We start from the raw sequence: 17,833 nt of genomic DNA on the forward strand, positions 1-17,833 counted from the left end.
CCCTAGGACCCTTTAGACAGAGCCTTTTCTTCCCCCCTAATTTTTTTTTCCCTGCCATTTGTTTTCCAACTCAATGGTTTTTAGTTGAGTCACAAGGTCGTGCAAGCATCGCCGCTAATTCCACAGCATTTTTATCACCTCCCCAAAATAAATCTGCACCCATTAGCAGTTACTCCCTTTCTCCCTTCCCACCAGCCCATGGCAAGCAGGTAGATGCTTTCTGACTATACACCATGACATTTTAATTAATTAGTTAATTAAAAAAAATTATTTTTAACTAGGCTCCGCACCCACCATGGGGCTTGAACTCACAACCTGAGGTCTAGAGTCTCATGCTCTGCCGAATGAGCCAGCCATTTCATTCACCATGAAATTTTTAAACCACAGATATATTGTATATGTGTTTCTATATTATATGACCTTTGAAGGCCAGAGACTGGAGTGTCTAAGTTGGTTTTTTCTCTCCAAGAAGCAGACTTTGCCCTTGTTGTGAAAGTATGCCTTATTGTGAGGCTTGGGGCCTCTGACATGATGTGGGCTGCAGACCCTGCAGTCCAGACTTAGTACCCCACCCTCACAAGCCCTCCCAGTCCCCCAGCTTCTTCCCTTTGTTGGGACCCACTTCTAACCCAGTTCCGAGGCTGTACCTGGGGTCCTCTCCCGTCTCATCAGGAAGGCTGCTGGGGCACAAAAGGGAAAAACCAACACCAAGTTACTCTCACTCCACTGCATTTCTCTCCATCACAAAGGTCTTTGGAGAGCCGCTTATCCCAGCCACCCCCGCCCTTCCCGCCTCTCCCCAGTGTCCCCAGGTGGCTTCCTCTTCTCAATCTCTGTCCTTCCCACAGCACCTAGATGAGCACCCTCCAAACAGCAAGGGCTAAATCTGTGCTCCTGGCCCGGGCTCAGAGCACAGCAAGGCGGGCTGGGCATCACGATGGTTTTCCAGTTGGGAAAACAAAAGCTCAGAGAGGCAAAGTGACTTTGTCAAGCTCAGAATCAATTTATGTGGTGCTTTCAAGCCGTAGATTGGGACCCAGTAATTGGGTATGAGAGAAGTGAACTGCAGCTGCTCTAAAAAAAAAAAAAAAAAAAGTGCATAGCATGTGATTAAGATGTGTATTTTTTGGTGACAATTTTTTCTCGTATCTATCAATGCATGAATGTAATAGACTGTGATGTAAAATGAGTTTCACACTGTGGATTATAGTAAAAAAAAAAAAATGTGAAAAGTCTGAGTGAGGTGACCTGAATTTTGATGCCGACTTTGCCACTGTTCTTTCTCCTCCCCCAGACCACCTCTCAACCTTCCAGGAGTAGCCCTCTATCAAGAAAATAGGTGTTTCTGACATGCATATTTGGGGAAAGACAATCGGCTCTGTTTTCATACAGATCTTACTTTAATCACACTAAAACCAGCTAACATTTATATTGAGATTTTAGAAGCACTGTGATAAACACTGTAATAGTATCATCTTTTGTAAACTTTAAATAATTACATGAAGGAGGTTGACTTTGACTGTCTCCACTTTACAGACAAAGAAAGTGAGGGTCAGAGAGGTTAAGTAACTTGCCCAAAGCCACACAGCCAGCAAGTAGCAGAGGAAATAGATCTATGTGTCTGACTCTAGAGCTTCATGCTCTTAATGACCATGCTCCATTACTTCACTGTGATTGGTCAGGAACACTGGGATGGACAAAACCAGGGAAAGAAAGGAGACTGATGAGTTCCTTTCTGTCCCTTGCTGAGGAGCAGGGCTGAGAGATCTTGATGAATGTGTAGTCTCACGTCCCCTCAGATTCTGTTCTCCGATCTTTGGGTCTCCTTTCATTCTCTCAACCCCAGCTAACCTTGCGTTCTCCAACCACCAGATTGCTTTAATTTCTGGGCAGCTGATAACATGAGACAGATGAAAAACCAAAGCTTACAAATTCCAACTATGGCCATGGCCCAGATGAGCTTGTCTCTGGAACCTTCCTGTCTTGCCTGCTTTCAGAGTTGCAAAGAAGCTTCCTGAGTTCTCTTTACCTGGAGGAAAGCACATCTGCGGCCTCCCTGAGGACCCCAGCACACAGTGAGTGCTCTCGGCCCTAACTCAGTTCGCATCATTGTCTGGACTGCTCAATTAGCTTTTGTAATGGACTACCTCTCTAATCAGCTCCTTCGTGAGTCTTTCATCCCCAGTGGGATTTTAAGGCAGGAAGAGCATCTTCTCCAGCCGCCACCTTGCTTAACGCATGACTGACCTGTAATATAGGGAGGTTATTAACTGACATCTTTGTCATTTGGGAAGAAGGGAGGGAGGGAGACTAGCACTCAGTGAGGGCTGTCCTCATGCCAGACACAGTGTGAAGCTGTCATCCACAGGACAACACTATAAAGAGGTGTTAGTATCCCCATTTTATAGATAGGGAAACTGAGGCTTAGAATTTGCATGACATGCCCGATGTTACAGTTAGGATGAAGGGAAGCTGGGGTATGAATCCAGGTACATCTTTGCCTATTTCCAGTGTAGTCCCAGCCTCCCTAGAATAAGCCTCCCCAAGCCTTTGTGTGTAGATGTTTCCATCTGAAAAGTACAAGATGGTACAGGTGGCACATCCTTTCTCTCATTGATTACTGGGGTCTTAAATATGTTGGGACCATTTCATCCCTCCTCTCTCCGTACCTTTGGAACCAAGCACTGAGCTGAAGGACAATTCTCCCCAATTCTCCAACCCTATGGCCTTCCCTTCAACCAGCTAGGAGCTGTGTGCACACTAAGTGGCATTGGGGCCCAGAGCCCGCCCTCACAGGGCTTGCTGTCTGGTAGAGAAAAGCAGACAGGTACAAAAGTCAGAAAGTTATGAGGGCCAAAACCAAGTAGGGTAAGAAAGTATCCTAGAAATTTCAGGGGAAAGGACCCACAAACACCTTGCAAATGCATAGAGAGAAGACTGGAAATGGGTGGTTTTTACCTTCTTTATACTTGTGTAAGTTTTCTAATTTAATGGACATTCTTCTAGAATCAGAGAACAATGTAAATTTAAAAAAATAGTTTGGGGGAGAAGAAATCAGAGAGAGTGCGGAAAGACTCCAAGAAGTCAGAGCTGAGATGAACTCTGAAAGTGGGGGAGGACCAAGGGCAGACAGGGAGGGAATTCTAGGTTGGAGGAAGAGGCAGCACAGGACAGCAAGCAGCACAGAGAACTGGAAAAAATATGGGATCTGAAGCGCATCTCTGAGGAGTTTCTTGACTCGTTAGTGTGAAATCTTTGGCAAGTCCCTTCCCTTAGGGGAGCCTCTCTTTCTTTCTGTATAAAATTGGGATAATGGCACAAACCTCAGCGATACTGGGAGAATAAGTTATAAACACAGCTCCGAGCTGGTCGGAGGCAAGGTGTGGGGTTGCAGAACTGGGGGATCACCCTTTCGGCTCCATGCTTGGTCCCAAAGATGCACACAGATGGGGAATCAAATGGGCCTGCCACTTGCTTAGGACCCCAGCAATCAATAAACAGGGAAGAGGCAGAACAGGTTAGAGAGGAAGTTAGAAACTTTGGGTCCCCATGGTCCCTTCATCCTGCCCCCAACAGGTCTGTAGCTGCCTTGAAATGTTACTTTTTACCCACAGAGCACTTTCCAATTAATGTCATTGGGTCCTAACACCAAGTCTCCAAGAGAGGAAAGCATTTTTCTCATTGTCCCAGTGAGGACACCCAAACTCAGAGAGGTGACATAACCTACCAAAGGTCACACAGCAAGCGAGAGGCAGACTCGGGACTACGGCCAAAAACCACTGGGTTCCAAGCCTGGTTCATCACCTCCATGCAGGGCCCCCTGTTTTGTCTGTTTACTACCTCACCACATCTGCCTTCTCCAGGAAACCTGGGGTCACCTGAGCCCTTTACCCTTACTCCCCACAGCCTCCAGGAACTGCAAGAGCAGATCGGACCATAGTCACAAAAGGAGGCTGTTTCTCACCTCCTGGGGCATCAAGGGTCTTGGGAGGCAGCCTTCCCACCAACCCCCCACAAGGCAACAGCATTCTGAGGGCAGCCCAGGGCAAAAAGGCCGCCTGAGTGGGCACAGACAGAATAACAAACAGTTCCTATGTGGACGCCACAGCAGGTGGTGGGAGCAGGGGCATCAGGGAGCTCCAGGGAGGCTGATTTACAGTTCCTCCTCAGGAAATGGAACGTTCCCCCCACCCAGTGCTTTCCTCAGGGCCCTGCTTCCTGCTGGCTCCCTGGGGATGTTTAAAATCATTCTGCTGTGGTCATGAATGGCCCTATTCCTCATTTCTAGGGAAAGAATTTCACCGGAGTATATCTGCTAATATTAACTTTTCATCAAAGCGTTTTCTTCTTAGGTATTAAGGGGAGAGTTCACAGATTCCCAGGTTGATAGTGAGCTGAAGCAGAGAGCTGCATGCTGGAGGGCACCTGCTAGTAAAGGGCATGTTGGGGAGGCATGGGGTTCTCCCTGAGACCTAGAGCCGGTGGCCCACGTGCCGGCTCTGCCCAGGGCGGCTGCCCTCACCAGATGGACCCTCCGTGCCCACCCTGGGGCTCCGTCTGCATGTCTCTGTCCACCCAGGACCCATGAGCTCCCTGGGGTAGGTCTTCTCCTTTGCAGTCTGCACAGAGAAGTTCATAAAATATGCCTGTGCTGGGGACTTGGGGGACAACCCTTCAGTCCTGTCCTCAAGGGGCTCCGTGTCATGGGAGAGACACATTAGCAGGTAATCACACCACAGTGCGAGGCACGCACAGACAGGATTCCTACTTTCCAAATGTTGGTGGGGAATTGCGTGGTGGAACTCTGAGTTAGGAGAACAGCATAGACAAAGGCACGCTGGAGGAGAGAGAGGTCAAGACACATATATGATGGCGGCCTCTGGAAGGTCATATATTGTTCCCAGTTTGTTCACTTACCAAAGGAATTCATTTAGCAAAGGCTCTCGGATACAGAGACAAATAAGATATGGTCTCCTTGCCCAGGGAGCTGACTACCATCTCTCCTGAGAGACAGGCCGGAATGCATTCAAGAGCCACTGGGGAATTCTGTACCTGCCATAGAAGTCCATTGTCAAAGAATAATATTTAAGATAATATTTATAGGGTACTTGCTACACGCTAGGTTAAGCCTCACATCAGCCCCATGGGAAAAGAGAAGACGGGGCCAGAAAGGTCACAGAATTTCCCAAAGCGCAGAGCTCAGACCTGAACCCAGGCAGTCTGCCTCCAGAGTTTTTGCTCCTGTCTGCTCAGCTACACTCGTCATTTGTTCTTTGCAAGAATACACGAACGGCCGTACAAACCAACCCATCTCTCCAGAGTATTTGCTGTTCTGTGCCTCCTAATCCCCCAGCTCCCCGCCCTCTGCCCCCTGGAGCTCTTCCTGGCTGCCTGGTCACCAGGCCTTGGCGGTGGTGTGGACGAAAACATCAGGGCAGCCTGCCATCGCCCCGGCCTCTGGCTGCAGACAGGCAGGCCTGCAGGAGAGGCTGCCAGGTTAAATGCTATTTTGCTCTTGGCTTGCTTTCCAAGTGCAGCCTCCCCCAAGGACCTGGGCCCAGTGTCTGAGGTGCGGAGCTTGCCTGCAAGGGGCCCTCGACACACAGCCCCCATGCTTCACTCACTCAATGTCCACGACAGGTGGGCTGCACAGAGCTTGTGCATGTCCCGGATTTTGAGAGGCAAACAGCAGATGAAGGCAACTGAGTCGTGTCTGTCCAGACTCCTTCACCTAGCTGCTGTACATTGTAATGGGTTCCTAACTGGTCTCCCTTTCTGCAGCTCCTCCCTCGCCCCCCCCACCCCCCACCCCCACCCCACCATGCTAACTTCATCACCAGTATGATTCCTCTACAGCCTTCAGGCAGTAGTCAGACCCTGAGGGCTTAGTATATAGGGGCATCTGAGCCAAGCCCAGCCCCCTTCCTGCTGTCCGCCACTGCGTCCCACACCTCCAGGGCTCCAGGTTCCAGAATCATGTTCTTCCCTATCAGCGCATCTTTGCCATCCTGATACCCCTGCCTGGAACACCTTCCTCTCCTACCCTTCCTTGCCTCTTTCATCAGATGAAACCCGCTCCTCCTTCAAGGCTCCAACACCTATCCATATGAGCCTTCTCTCCTTAGAGGTCATTGTTGTTCCTCTGTGCTCAATTAGGGTCCCGATCCCCTTTCCATTCCCATAAAAGCAGGGGCCATGTCTTAACCATCTTTGCCTTGTTGTTGCTGTGCCAAGGGTCTGGCACACAGTAGATGCTCAATAAACAGGGGGTGAGCGAATGCATCAGTGTAGAGACTGGAGTCTGAGTTGCATGGCAAACCAAGTCTTGCAACTTCCTAGGGTAGGCTGCAGACTCCCTGGAAGTGGCTTGCTTTGCTTTGGGAGGGACACTGCACCGGGGAGGAGGGCAAAATGGATCCTGGAGAAGTGAGAACATTTCAGTACCACCCACTCCCCCGGACTCAAACCTAGCCAGGAGCTGGGGCCCCGCTGCCTACTGAGAGCAAGGGTCATGAGGACAGAGCTGTGAGCACCTGAGCCGTGGCTCTGAGAACAAGGTAGGGAGGTATCCTGGCCACAGCAGGCGGCTGGCCTTGGGACTATCTGCCTAACGATTTCTTCACACTGCCCTTGAGCTCCTGCTCTCTCAGCACTCAGTAGAAAGCCCATGTGCTTGAGCACCTAGGGACAAATCCCACTTCTGCCATTTAAGAGCTGGGTGGCCTTGGGTCGCTTGCTTTGCCTCAGTTTCCTTATCTGTTAAGTGGGGTTAATGATGTCTACCTCACAGAGTTTGGTGCAGGCAGACTGACTGAGACAATGAAGTAAATGAAGGGCCTTGTCCCGTGCCTGGCACATAATGGCTGCTCAATGTTGGCTGCCCTAGAGAGGTCCCTTGTATCTCCCGGGCTGGGGCAGAGGCTTCCAGAGACAGAGGTGGCAGTAGTCAGGCCCTGAGGGCTGGCAATGCTTGGAGAAGAGGTGGGTGGGGCAGGGCTGAACCCCAGCCAAGCATGCCTGCTGCTTCTGCAGAGGACAGAGAGGGCTGATGATGCTGTGAGGACACCTGGGGTTGGAGGCTGGGAGAAGAGATGAAGAAACAGGGGCCAAGGGATCAGGCCCGGGGTGGTGGTGGTGAGGGGGGGTTGGCTCATGCTGAGTGGGTCACAATCCCAAGAATCCAGGGACAGCCCCAATCTCCGGGCTCCTTAATCCCGTCTTCCCTTTGCAGACACACACCTTCAACCAACAGGGAAAGGCTCTTCCCTTCAGAGCCCGGAGGGACAGTTGGTACAAAGGGTCTCCCCAGGCATGCTGTGTTGAGGAATCCCCCAAATAAATGGGGAGTGGAGGCAGAGACCTTTCTGCCCCTGATGGAATTCAGACTCCAGACACTGAAGTCACAGGAAACCCAAAGGCTTTGTCCACCAGGCCACAGCCCCATTGAGGAGGAAAACTTGCCCTCTGTTGGCACCATTCAGGGACATTTTGGAAAAGCAGGGAATGGAGGTGCCTACAGGTCCTCAGGCACTGGACCCAAGGTCTTTCTCTGTGCTCCGTTCTATACTCAGGCTTATGAAAAACCTGACCTCTTGAATGATAATCTCCCCCTAGAAATAATTGTAGGGAAAGCTTGTCCTCTGCTGGACTGGCTGCAAACTTTATTCCTGAATGCGCTCTACAAACCTGTCAGGTCCCCCCTGCCTTGGGCTGCGGGTGGGGGGGTGGTGGGAGGGGCCCCGAGCTAGGCCCTACGCAGGCTGCTGTACACCTTTCCCACCCTCTTCATTTCTCTGCCCTTCTTTGCTTTTTAAAAACCTATGTTATATGTATCTTTTATCAACTAGTTTTAAGTGGTTTTTTTGGAAGTACGTGGGTATAAATAATAGATTCATGATTGACTCAACCTGAAGTTCTGGCTCTTTCATTAAGATAGGGATCTTTGTGCGGAAACCCACGTCTTGTCTGTGTTATCTTTGGCTCCCCAAAACACCTCCGGGACGGTTGGCGTTGGTTTTGCGGATAACCAAGCCGTAAACAAGTGTTTGTGCCGCAGTCCCCCACATGGGAAGGCAGTTCAAGTTCCAGCTCAGCCACTTATTAGCTGAGTGAATTTGGGCAAAGAGTTTAACCCTCATGGATAAAACAAGAACTGCTGAGAATCCTTACCTTGCTGGTTGTCATAAGGATTAAGTGAAATAATGCATGCAAGGACTTAGCAAAGCACTTGGCACACAGTAAGGGTTTAGTAAGTACTAATGATGATGATGAGAATAACAACGAACAGCACTGGTGGAGTACCCAATAAGTGCATGATATGCCTTCCCCTGAGGACAGTTGAAAGAAAGGCTGCCCTCCTGCCCATCGTCTGCTCTCCCCACTAACTGAGCCCAGAGGATGCATTTAGTACCTGTTCCAGAAGACAGCCCCTGAGATCTTCTGCATCTCCCCTAGGGTGGCGAGGAGGAGCGAGGACTTGCCACAGCCCACCTGCCCCACGATCATGGTCAGCTGGCCTGCAGGGAGGGCGGGCAGCAGATGGGACTGGAGCAGGAGGGAGTCTGAACAATTACCACCCAGACAGACAGGCAGATATACCCAATCCTGGGACCCACGTTTGCTCTCCTCCTGTGAGCCCTTCTTTCTGGAGACCTTCCCAGGTCCTTCCTCTACCAGTGATCCCCTGCTCCTTCCTAAGCACCTGCTTCTTCTTTCTAGTGTTCCCCAGGGCAAACCCATCTCCTCCTGGTCCCAACAGAGGCCACTCTGGCTCCCATCTCACATCCCATCCCACCTCCATGCTTTGCTCATGCTACTGCCTCTGCCAGGATGCCCACCATGCCTCATGACCCACCAGGGATGCCAGGGATCCTGCTCATTCCCAGAAACCCCAGCCCTTCCATAGTGCCTTCCCTGGCTCCTCGGGACCGCTCTTCTTTTTGTGAAACACTCGCAAGTCTGCCGCAGATGGATGGACATCAAGGCCCTGCTGTCTAGTCCTGTCCTTGCTGCTGCACTCCCACCAGCCCGTGGACTTCTGGAGGACTCGGCCCACCGCTCTCTAGTGTTCATACCCCAGAGTACCCACCAAGAGTGAGCACTGAGCAGGTACTCAATACATGCTGGTTTTTCTTTTTCTCCCCACTTCATTCAGTAGACATGGGGAGGGGACCCTTCCACTATGCCTCTGAGGGGACACCCGCAGACCATGCTGGAGAGGTGAGCTAGGCCATACCTCGGGGGATGCGGATGGTAATGTTGGACAGCGTGGGGATTCCATCAGGGGTCCACGTGAAGAAGCCTCCGATGATCTTTATTGGTGGTACCCCACCGCCCGAAAGAGAACAGAAGGGCAGCTGGGCTCTCAGTGTGAATGGTCTCCTGCCTCCCCGCCTCCCAACAAAAGCCAAAAAACACTGATTTCAGGCCCTGGATCACTTCTAGGGCAGGGGAGAGAGAGAGAATGGCCTTCTCATGCTGACCCCGGCCCGAGGCACCTTCTCCAACAGGAGAGTTACGCGTTCCCCCATTCAACAGAGAAGGAGGAGTTGTCCCTGGTTTTGGGACCTCTGTGAACCCTCCCAGCATGCAGGGTGACCTCCAGGGCAGGGGACTCAGCACATAGGTCTCTGATGCTGAGTTCCCTCCTGGAGACGATGCTGGGGAGCCAGGCATGGGGGTGCAGGGTCCAGGACTCACCTGGACACACCAGTTGTCAGCATCGCCATCTGCACTGGGGGTCAGCCTCTGCAGTGGGGCCGTGAAGTTCCGACAGTCCTCCCGGTTCGGATGCTTGCGGTTCACAACCTTAAGGGGCTGGGAATGGTCAGGAGGTAAGGTCCCGTACGTCTGGGAATTGTGCAGGGAAGGGAGTCCCCGTTCCAATGAGGAAAGGCAGAAATAGGACATGGCAGGGCACAAGGTACAGGCACTAGAGAAAAACATTGAGAGTGACTGGGGCAGGGGGTGGGGGAAGCCAGGCACTCACCACTGCCTGGTACTTGCTGGCTTGGCCCTGGGGCGCAGGCTCGCGGGGAGCACACTGCTCCTCATGGATCTCTGCACTGGACAGGAACTCGCTCAGCTTTTGCACACTGCAGAGGAAGCACATAGACACCCCTCACCCTTGCCGGGGGCAGAGGGGAGGGGAGAGGGAGGAGGGCACGGCCTGAGAGAGAAGCTCTGAGAAAGTTCCAGGTCCTATGGTCCTGTCCCTGCAAAGCCCATACTGGAAGGGGCCAGACTAGTGGGGATCTGTGGTGGGCAGTCGGTGTTACCTGGATTTCTTAGTGTTGACCAATATGGGGGACTGGGTTAGGGTCTGGGTTGGGGTGAGCTTGGTTAGTTTCAATGTTAGTTAAATGTTAAAGCTGGTTCATTGGTGTTGGGCTTTATCAGTTACTGTTGGAGTTAAGGTTGGTCATTGTTAGGGTTGGTTAGGATTGGGATTGGTTATTAACAATAGCCAGTGTTTATTGAGCACGTGCTATATGCCAGATACTGCATTAAATGCTTTATAAGCATATAATTAAATCCCGCTGTCATTATGCCCAACTCAAGGAGAAGGCCTCAGATAGCCTGGGGTCAGAGAGATTAGGACTGTCTGCCTATGGAAATGCTTCTGGGTCAGCACAAGGGATTTCTGACATGGGCAGTGTCCTTGAAACCATGGTTTCTATACAGAATCACAGAGCTGGGCTGGGCTGAAGAGGAGGGGTGGTCATTAGATGGCACAATGCCAAGGCCAATTAAACTGAATCAGCCCAGACAAGCCTGGAAATGGGAACTAATCTTTGGCTTTCCCTAGTTATATACTCCTTTGACCACAGTTCTGCTGAGTTATGCCCCCTTCTATCCTTGAACGCTGGCCAGAGCTTCCTCGTGTGAGTTGCTTCTTCCATCGGCGACTTGGTTCCAACAGCCATCTCTCTGCCAGCTTGCATAGGACCTACTAGGGTCTCATGCATCAGGGGAGGTCACTTTCCTCAAGGCTGAAGGGGCTCAGGTACAGAGCATGTTTGTTACTGTCTGGTCCCACCGGCAATGGGTGATGGCACAGCCGGCTCTCCCCAGAGGCACGCCAAGCCCTGGCCTTCCAGGAGCTATTTCAGAGGTTCTGGGAGTTCTTCACACTCCAGGTATGGAACTCCCCAGCCAAAACCTCAGCCCCTCACCCTCAGGCTTTCATTCCCAAGAGGGTGATGCCGCTGGGAGAGCCCAGCAGTAGGAGCCTCCCGGAGCGGCAGGCTAATGAGGGACGGGACATGCAGGCACTTAGGGGAAAGCTGCTTTACTGACCAGGGTCGGGAAGGCTCTGGGACCCGTGGAAAGAGGAGGGGATGTTCAGCCTGAGGAAGACAAAGATTCAGTGGATACCATGCAGGGAGGCAGAGTGCTCATTCTGGGGGGCTCTGGAGGGTGGACCCACCTACTGATAGAATTTAGGAGGAGATACAAGTTTTGCCTCAACATTGCATTTTTTCTCTTCTTTTTTTTATGGAGTTATCTTGCCAGTGCCATTGAGTTCCCTCTCCTTGGAGGTATATAAACCAGCTACCTGATTCCTTCTCAGGGATGGCGTGGAGGGAAGCCACACAGGGCTAAGTCACTCTGGCCAACTATGACCTCCTTCTGTGAGGCCCAGGTCAATGGGGAAACATGTCTTGGACCAAACAGCTGTAGTTGTCGTGGTCACAGGTGCAAGCCCTGGGGCCACCTCACGAGCTGCCTGTCCAGTGTCCTTGCTGGACCCTCCTCTCACCTGACGAGAGCTTTGACTGTGGACCGGACCACGCTGGACAACAGGAAGAGTGGGGTGACCAGGATGTGGAACAGCGAGAGGGAGGCGAAGGCCACCGAGGGTGAGAAGTCGGCCCCTTTGAAGAAGCTGACATGGCCCACGAAGGTCTGTGGACAGAGGCACATGTGAGATGCATCACTCAGAGCCTGGGCCTCTCCCACACAGGCAACGCTCAGCCCTTGGGCTGGAACAGAGGGCCCAAGGAGAAATTTCAGTTCGAGACCCCTTCATCATCTTCAGTCAGCTCCCGGAAATGTCTCCAGCAAGTTTAGGAATTTAAGCTGGGCGGGTCAAGGCTACTTCCCCCTGTCCTGCCCCATCCTTGTCAGGATGACCAGAGAGGAGCCCTAGGGTTAGGTCAGCTCTGCCCCCTCGGACAGCGGTCCTCAGTCAGGGAAAATGTCCTCACGATCATTCCCAAACCACCTCCTCTCTGTGCCTGCCCCTGGCTACCTGGCTGGCTCGCAGCATCTATTACCCAGAGTTCCCCAAGGAGCCAGGCCAGGACCAGCCCAATAAATCATGTCAAAAGTGAATTCCCAAGTGTCCCTGACAGGCTGTGAACTCACCACAGCTCAGGGACACCGGCCCCGAGGGGAAACAAATGCATCTTTTTAAAGAACTCTGGCCGTTACAGAAGCCGGATGGGAGCCCTGGGTGGTGGGGGTCTGGGCCTTTCTGGAGGGGCACACTTCGGGCCCCCACTGCTGGGCTCCCACACCGCTTGAGATCAAATCACTCCACTGTAATATTAATGACACGGAGAATGGTTCATGCCATGTTCTTAAATTTCAAAAAGCAGGTTACAAAACTGCATGTATGGCACAATCCTATTTTTGTAAAAATGTCATATTATGTGCCTTAAAAAGAGACTGGAAAGAAACACATTAAAGATGTTGCCAGTGGGATTATGGGTGATTTAAATTCTTTTCATCCTTTCCTTTCTGAATTTCCCAGCTTTTCTGCAATAAACATGTCTTACTTTTATAATTTAAGAGCTTGATAGCTCTTTTTAAAAGACAGCGAGATTTCTTAAAGCCTAAGTAAGCCACTGGTCGTCTGGGCCCGGAGGGCCTGGAGTCGGGGACGGATCTGCTCCATATACAGACGTTCAACCTCTTGCCCTATTTTCAGTCCCACTGCTGAGAGCATCATCCAAAGTCCTTGGGCAGAAAGACCAAACCCTGGGCGGCGTCTCACTATAGACATGCTCCGCCACCCACCCCAGCCGGAGACAAAGCCGGGATCCACTTACGATGAGGACAGCTGCGATGGGGATGGCCGTGTTCATGAAAACTGTGGAGGAAGCACAAGGGAAGATTAGTGGGAGGGATGAGATCACTAAAAATGAAGCTGCCCAGGGTGGCCTGGAGGGAGGCAGTGCTGGCGTAGGGGGTCCTTTCTCCAGCCGGTAGGGCGGAGCTGGGCAGGGGAGCGGCAGAATGCTAGCCGTGGGGCCCCTCTGGCCCCTTACCCTGCTTCCCTCCGACTCCTGTCCCCTGTGTCTGAGACCCCGCCTCTAGACAAAAGCTTAAATGCTTCTATCCTGTTCCCCGGTGACCAGTGTGAAGGATGCCCTGTGCACAGTGGTGAGAGAAGGGACTGGAGAGCTGACCGTTTCTGGGCTTCCGTGAGGTCAGCAGCCATGTTTCTGGGGGTGCTAAGTTGTTACCCCTTCTTCTGCTTTGGGTCCCTGTATCCCTCCAAACCAGGTTCTCCTGAGGCTTAGAGGATTCCTAACTTCTCAAGGCTCTTAGGAAGGATTTCAACCTCCCCCACACTGAGGTATGAGTAACTGAGGACAGCTTAAAAGGGGTCTCTCTTGGCTCTAAGGCTTAGCGGCCAGGCCCAGGTGGGGGGCAGCTGGTTTGCTGCAATAAGGGTCCCCTCCTTATTCTGTTTCAAGTGTGGCCCTTGGACCCTTCATAGGGAGCCCAGAGAGCAAAGAGAGCTGGACTTAAGTCATAGAAGGGTGGAGTCCCTGACCTCGGGCAGGTCACTGACCTTTCCTGTGCTTCAGTTTCTTCACCTGATTTTTGTTAACTTGTACGTCCTTGTTCACACACTCTGGCTTCCTCCAAGGTAAGAGGGGATAATGCAGGGTATAGGCTCTGCGAGCCCGGGGGCTGCCTGAACATCACACCTCAGTTTAGCTCTGCCCCACGGGGCGTGCTCCTCTGGCCCAAGGCGTGAGAGGCTGGAGAGAGCCCTGACCCCAGGCCTAAACTTCCAGAAAGCAGCCCCCCTGGAGGAAGAGATGCCTATTCTACCTGCCATCTTCCCATCTCCTCTCCTTGCTTCCAGGAGTCTCTTCCAGACCAGCCTAGAAATGAATCTGTTTGTATAATTAGCCAAATTAACGCAGAAGAAGCCAGGAGCCCGGGGATCAGCCTGGGCACATGGCCCCTGTATAATGAATGGTGAAGTCTCCAGGGACACTCACGAATTACAGATGGCCAACACCATTCCGAGAAGCCGAACTGTCTACTTATTCCAAGAATCCCATACCAGCTAGTCCATACACAGTGTATTCTGGAGATGTGGGAGCCCAAGTGAGGGCAAGAACATGGCCTCTGCCCGTGGTGGGGGGTCCTTGTCTGAGGAAGGGGACAGAACTATGTGCTCAGGAAGCCCCTGTTATGATGGGGAGACAGGGAACATGCCTCTGGGGGCTCCCCTGCAGACAGGAAACATATTGGGCCCACATTTGGGGGTCTTACTAATCTGATGAGGGAAGCAGTCCCAGCTATCAGAGAGTTCCCAGTCTCTGGGAGGAGGAGATCCAGCCGGTGCCCTTGGGAGGTACTGCGAATCTCTCTGAGCACAAGGCTTTTTATCGACACCGATATCATACCTGACCTTTAACTGCCCTCCCTGAAGGAGGCGCTATGGTCTCAGGGTACCCTCCACAATGCTATAGCCCTCCCTCAGGGTCTCTGGCATGAGGCAGTACGAACATTATCAGTTTTCCTACAGCATAAGGGACCCAGATTGGGGACACAGGACATAGCAGAGCCATCGTGGGCTAGAGAGAGGGAGGGACAGGAGGACCCCAGCAGGCCTGGGCCCTTGACCGTCACCGACCGTATGGTTCTAAACATTGTGGTAGCCATGCGCATCCCCTCCAGGGCCAGTTATTCCAGAAAGCTCCTTCCAGGCAGGGGCCTCCGTCGTCTATTTCTCTCCTTCCCATCCCCATTGGGGAGTGCCACCCCGAGACGCCCTCCCACACATCTGGGGCTCAACTCCCCGCTCAAAAACAGACCAGAAGTTAGGTGGCAAATTGGTACAACTCTGCTGAGAAAGCAATCTGGTGCTCTGTTAGCTAGAGACACACCGAACTTGAGACCTTCTGATCCTGTAATCTCTCTCGTGGGAGTTTCTCTTGAATCCTCACTCAGGCGAAGTGCAAAGCCCGCAGCAAGATGGCGTTAGCAGCAGCGCTATCTGTCACAGCAGAACAAAACCACTAGCACAGCAGTAAACTGCCCGAGACGAAGGAAACTGACAACATTCAATGCCAAGTGGCTGTTTTAGTAAATGTGGTACATCAACTCTAGGGGAGATTTTGCAGTCAGAAATGTGTGATAATTGATATTTTGTTCTGCTGTGTGTTTTCTCTATGCGTGAAATTTTTTTTAATTTATTTTTTTCTGATTTTGTTCCTTATTCTGAACCCCTTTGAGGAATGAGACAAGCTATAAATAAATTCGAAAATGAGTTTTCCAACGCTGATGCAGCAGTGTGGAGAATGTATATGATATAATTAATTTCTGCCTGGTTCTGTTGTTGTATGGAGACGTTAGCCAATGACAGTGTAATTTTCCATGTCCCTCACCCTCTCCTGGAAGGACAGCCTTTGTGCTGCGAACTCTGGGTCCCGTTCAGGGCGGGGGTTGGTGGAAGAGAATCACCAGCTGCTGGTGTTGTCAAGGCCTCTCTGAAGACCACCCCGCTGGGCCCTGGGGTGCACATGGCTGGAATGAGGGGGCGCTGCAGGCTCTGGCGGGTCTCTGAGTTCAGCAGACATTCCAGTATCCTGGTGAGGATGGGGGAAGGGAGCGGGGTGTCCCAGATGTCAGGAGTTGAAGACCCAAGGCTGAGCCTCTGTTTTCCTGAACCCCATAACGCCCCGTAAGACATTGAGGTTGGTGGGAACTATGGCCAAGAATTGAGTTCTCTCCAACTTTGGCATGGGGTGGGTTGACTCATTTTGATTTGATCTGGGGAGGTAGGAACGGGGGTCGGGGGAGAACATGATAGTGCTCAAATCCTAAATGCTAAGGAGCAAGAAGTAATGTGAAAAAAGTTCTATGTGAAAACAGATTAGAAAATCCTGTGTGAGTGGGGTACCATTTCGGTAAAGTGTAACCGCACGTAGGCAGGCCTGCCATGCCACCTTTGGAAGTGAAAGCCTTTCTCTAACGGTGTAGACATCTGGGTCCTTGCTGTTTTAACAACCTCCTCTCCAAATACTCTTTAAGAAGTATTCTTTCAAAAATGACTTGTTGAGGATCTTCTCTGCCCCGGGTGTTACGTTGGGTCCTGGGGGCATAGTAACGAACAGTTGTGTCCACTTTGCATATCCCCCTCCTCCAAAAACAAAGCAGACAACGAATCAACCCAAACCAAAAAGCAGGGCTCTCCAATTGGCAGCTCCCTCCTGCCCCCTCCAGCTTTGCTCCAGGAAGGCTGCCTGGCCTTGTGGGCACCCCAGCGGGCACCGCAGGACCAGGAGCTTTTCATTTCCACCGCACTGATAAATATTTCAGAGGCCATGTGTCCAGGAGGCACAGCCAGCCATCCGTGCCTCTGGCTGGTTTCATGGTTGTCTCGGGGGAGGGCGGGAGAGGGGCCGAGGGCTGCGGGCTGGGCCTAACAGCAGGCACACCTGCTGGAGGGGGATAGGTATCCTGACTGCACAGGGCTCTTTCGCATCCAGCCAGCCTGGGCAGAGGTGGAGGGCGGGGATGTGCTGCTGGCAGGGGAGGCAGCACGGCAAGAGGGCCAGCAGGTACTCTGATCCTGCCCCTTCCCAGACGCACCTGCCTGGCTCTCCCTCAGCCCCCTCTCTTCCCAGCAGGCCAGGGTAGGCAGCAGCCGCACACTGTGGCTGCTCTGGCCCGTGGGAGGAAAAGCAGACTTTGCAGAAGGAATTCACAGAAACTGGAGAAGGAAGCGGGACCTGGTCTGGAGGTCACCTTGTCCTACCACACTGCCCTCTCTGAGGCAGGGCCTCCACAGAGAACTACAAGGGTAAAACTCACCAAGAACAGCCAGGGCCCGGTAGGTGCTGGTGGCCTGAGAAAGGCATTCGCCAGCACCATCCTGTGGCACAGTTGGGCTTGGGGGTTTGTCTTTTGGTTTTTAGGACAAGGATGGCCCCCCTGGCTGTGGTGGTTCAGACCAGCTGGGAAGACCAAAGACCCCTGACCACAGAACACTTGAAGAGATGGCAAACACACCTGTCCTTTACTACGCTCTTTCCGTGGCTCTCCTGCACGATCTGGTCTTAGTACCCTCTCTTCACCGAATTATGTTCCAGTCTTGAGCACACCATCATCCTTCTACCTCTAGGCCTTTGTGTCTGGAACATTCTTCCTTTCATCTGGCTAAACTCGAGTCAACCTTTGGGCACCTCTGACAAGGTTTCCTTGGCACCCACGACCCACAGAGACTAGGTTGGGTAGAACACTATGGACAACTAGAATACATCCACTGTTCCTCGCACTCACAACAGTTGCACATCTGGCTTCCCCATGAGACTCTGAAGAACCCACAGGCAGGACCACAGTTTCTTCTCAGCACCACATCCCCTGTGCCTGGCACAGGTCCTGGCCTGTCATGGGCGCTCAGTAAATATTTATCAGATAAGTGATGAGAGAAACAAATGAGGCCAGTGTCAGGTAAGTACCACAAAAGAGAAAGCAGGGCATCTGGAACTGAGCCCCTGGCTCTGGCCTCGTTCATGGTCACTGTTCATGGCACGGTCTCTCTCGACTGTGAGGCAGAGGATCGTGCTTGGCCCCTCGT

The 17,833-nt window shown here is 52.1% G+C and overlaps 1 protein-coding gene across 5 annotated transcripts in view; it reads right to left on the minus strand.

The window, feature by feature from the left end:
- The window catches only part of ABCC8 (ATP binding cassette subfamily C member 8), a 73,272-nt gene that overhangs the window by 22,229 nt on the left and 33,210 nt on the right, over nt 1-17,833 (minus strand). For 3 of the 5 annotated variants that reach the window (XM_032881138.1, XM_032881142.1, XM_032881140.1), the window contains 7 exons: nt 13,056-13,096; nt 11,762-11,907; nt 9,989-10,094; nt 9,700-9,816; nt 9,236-9,311; nt 8,411-8,516; nt 648-680 (listed from right to left, as the gene is read on the minus strand). In XM_032881138.1, coding sequence (XP_032737029.1) covers nt 648-680; nt 8,411-8,516; nt 9,236-9,311; nt 9,700-9,816; nt 9,989-10,094; nt 11,762-11,907; nt 13,056-13,096 — 625 coding nt within the window. The remainder of the gene's footprint in view (nt 1-647; nt 681-8,410; nt 8,517-9,235; nt 9,312-9,699; nt 9,817-9,988; nt 10,095-11,761; nt 11,908-13,055; nt 13,097-17,833) is intronic. The other 2 variants (XM_032881141.1, XM_032881139.1) reach the window with 1 other exon arrangement.

This window comes from Lontra canadensis, unplaced genomic scaffold (assembly GCF_010015895.1).
Source record: "Lontra canadensis isolate GAN:19392208 unplaced genomic scaffold, GSC_riverotter_1.0 scaffold74, whole genome shotgun sequence".
Taxonomy (NCBI): Eukaryota; Metazoa; Chordata; class Mammalia; order Carnivora; family Mustelidae; genus Lontra; species Lontra canadensis.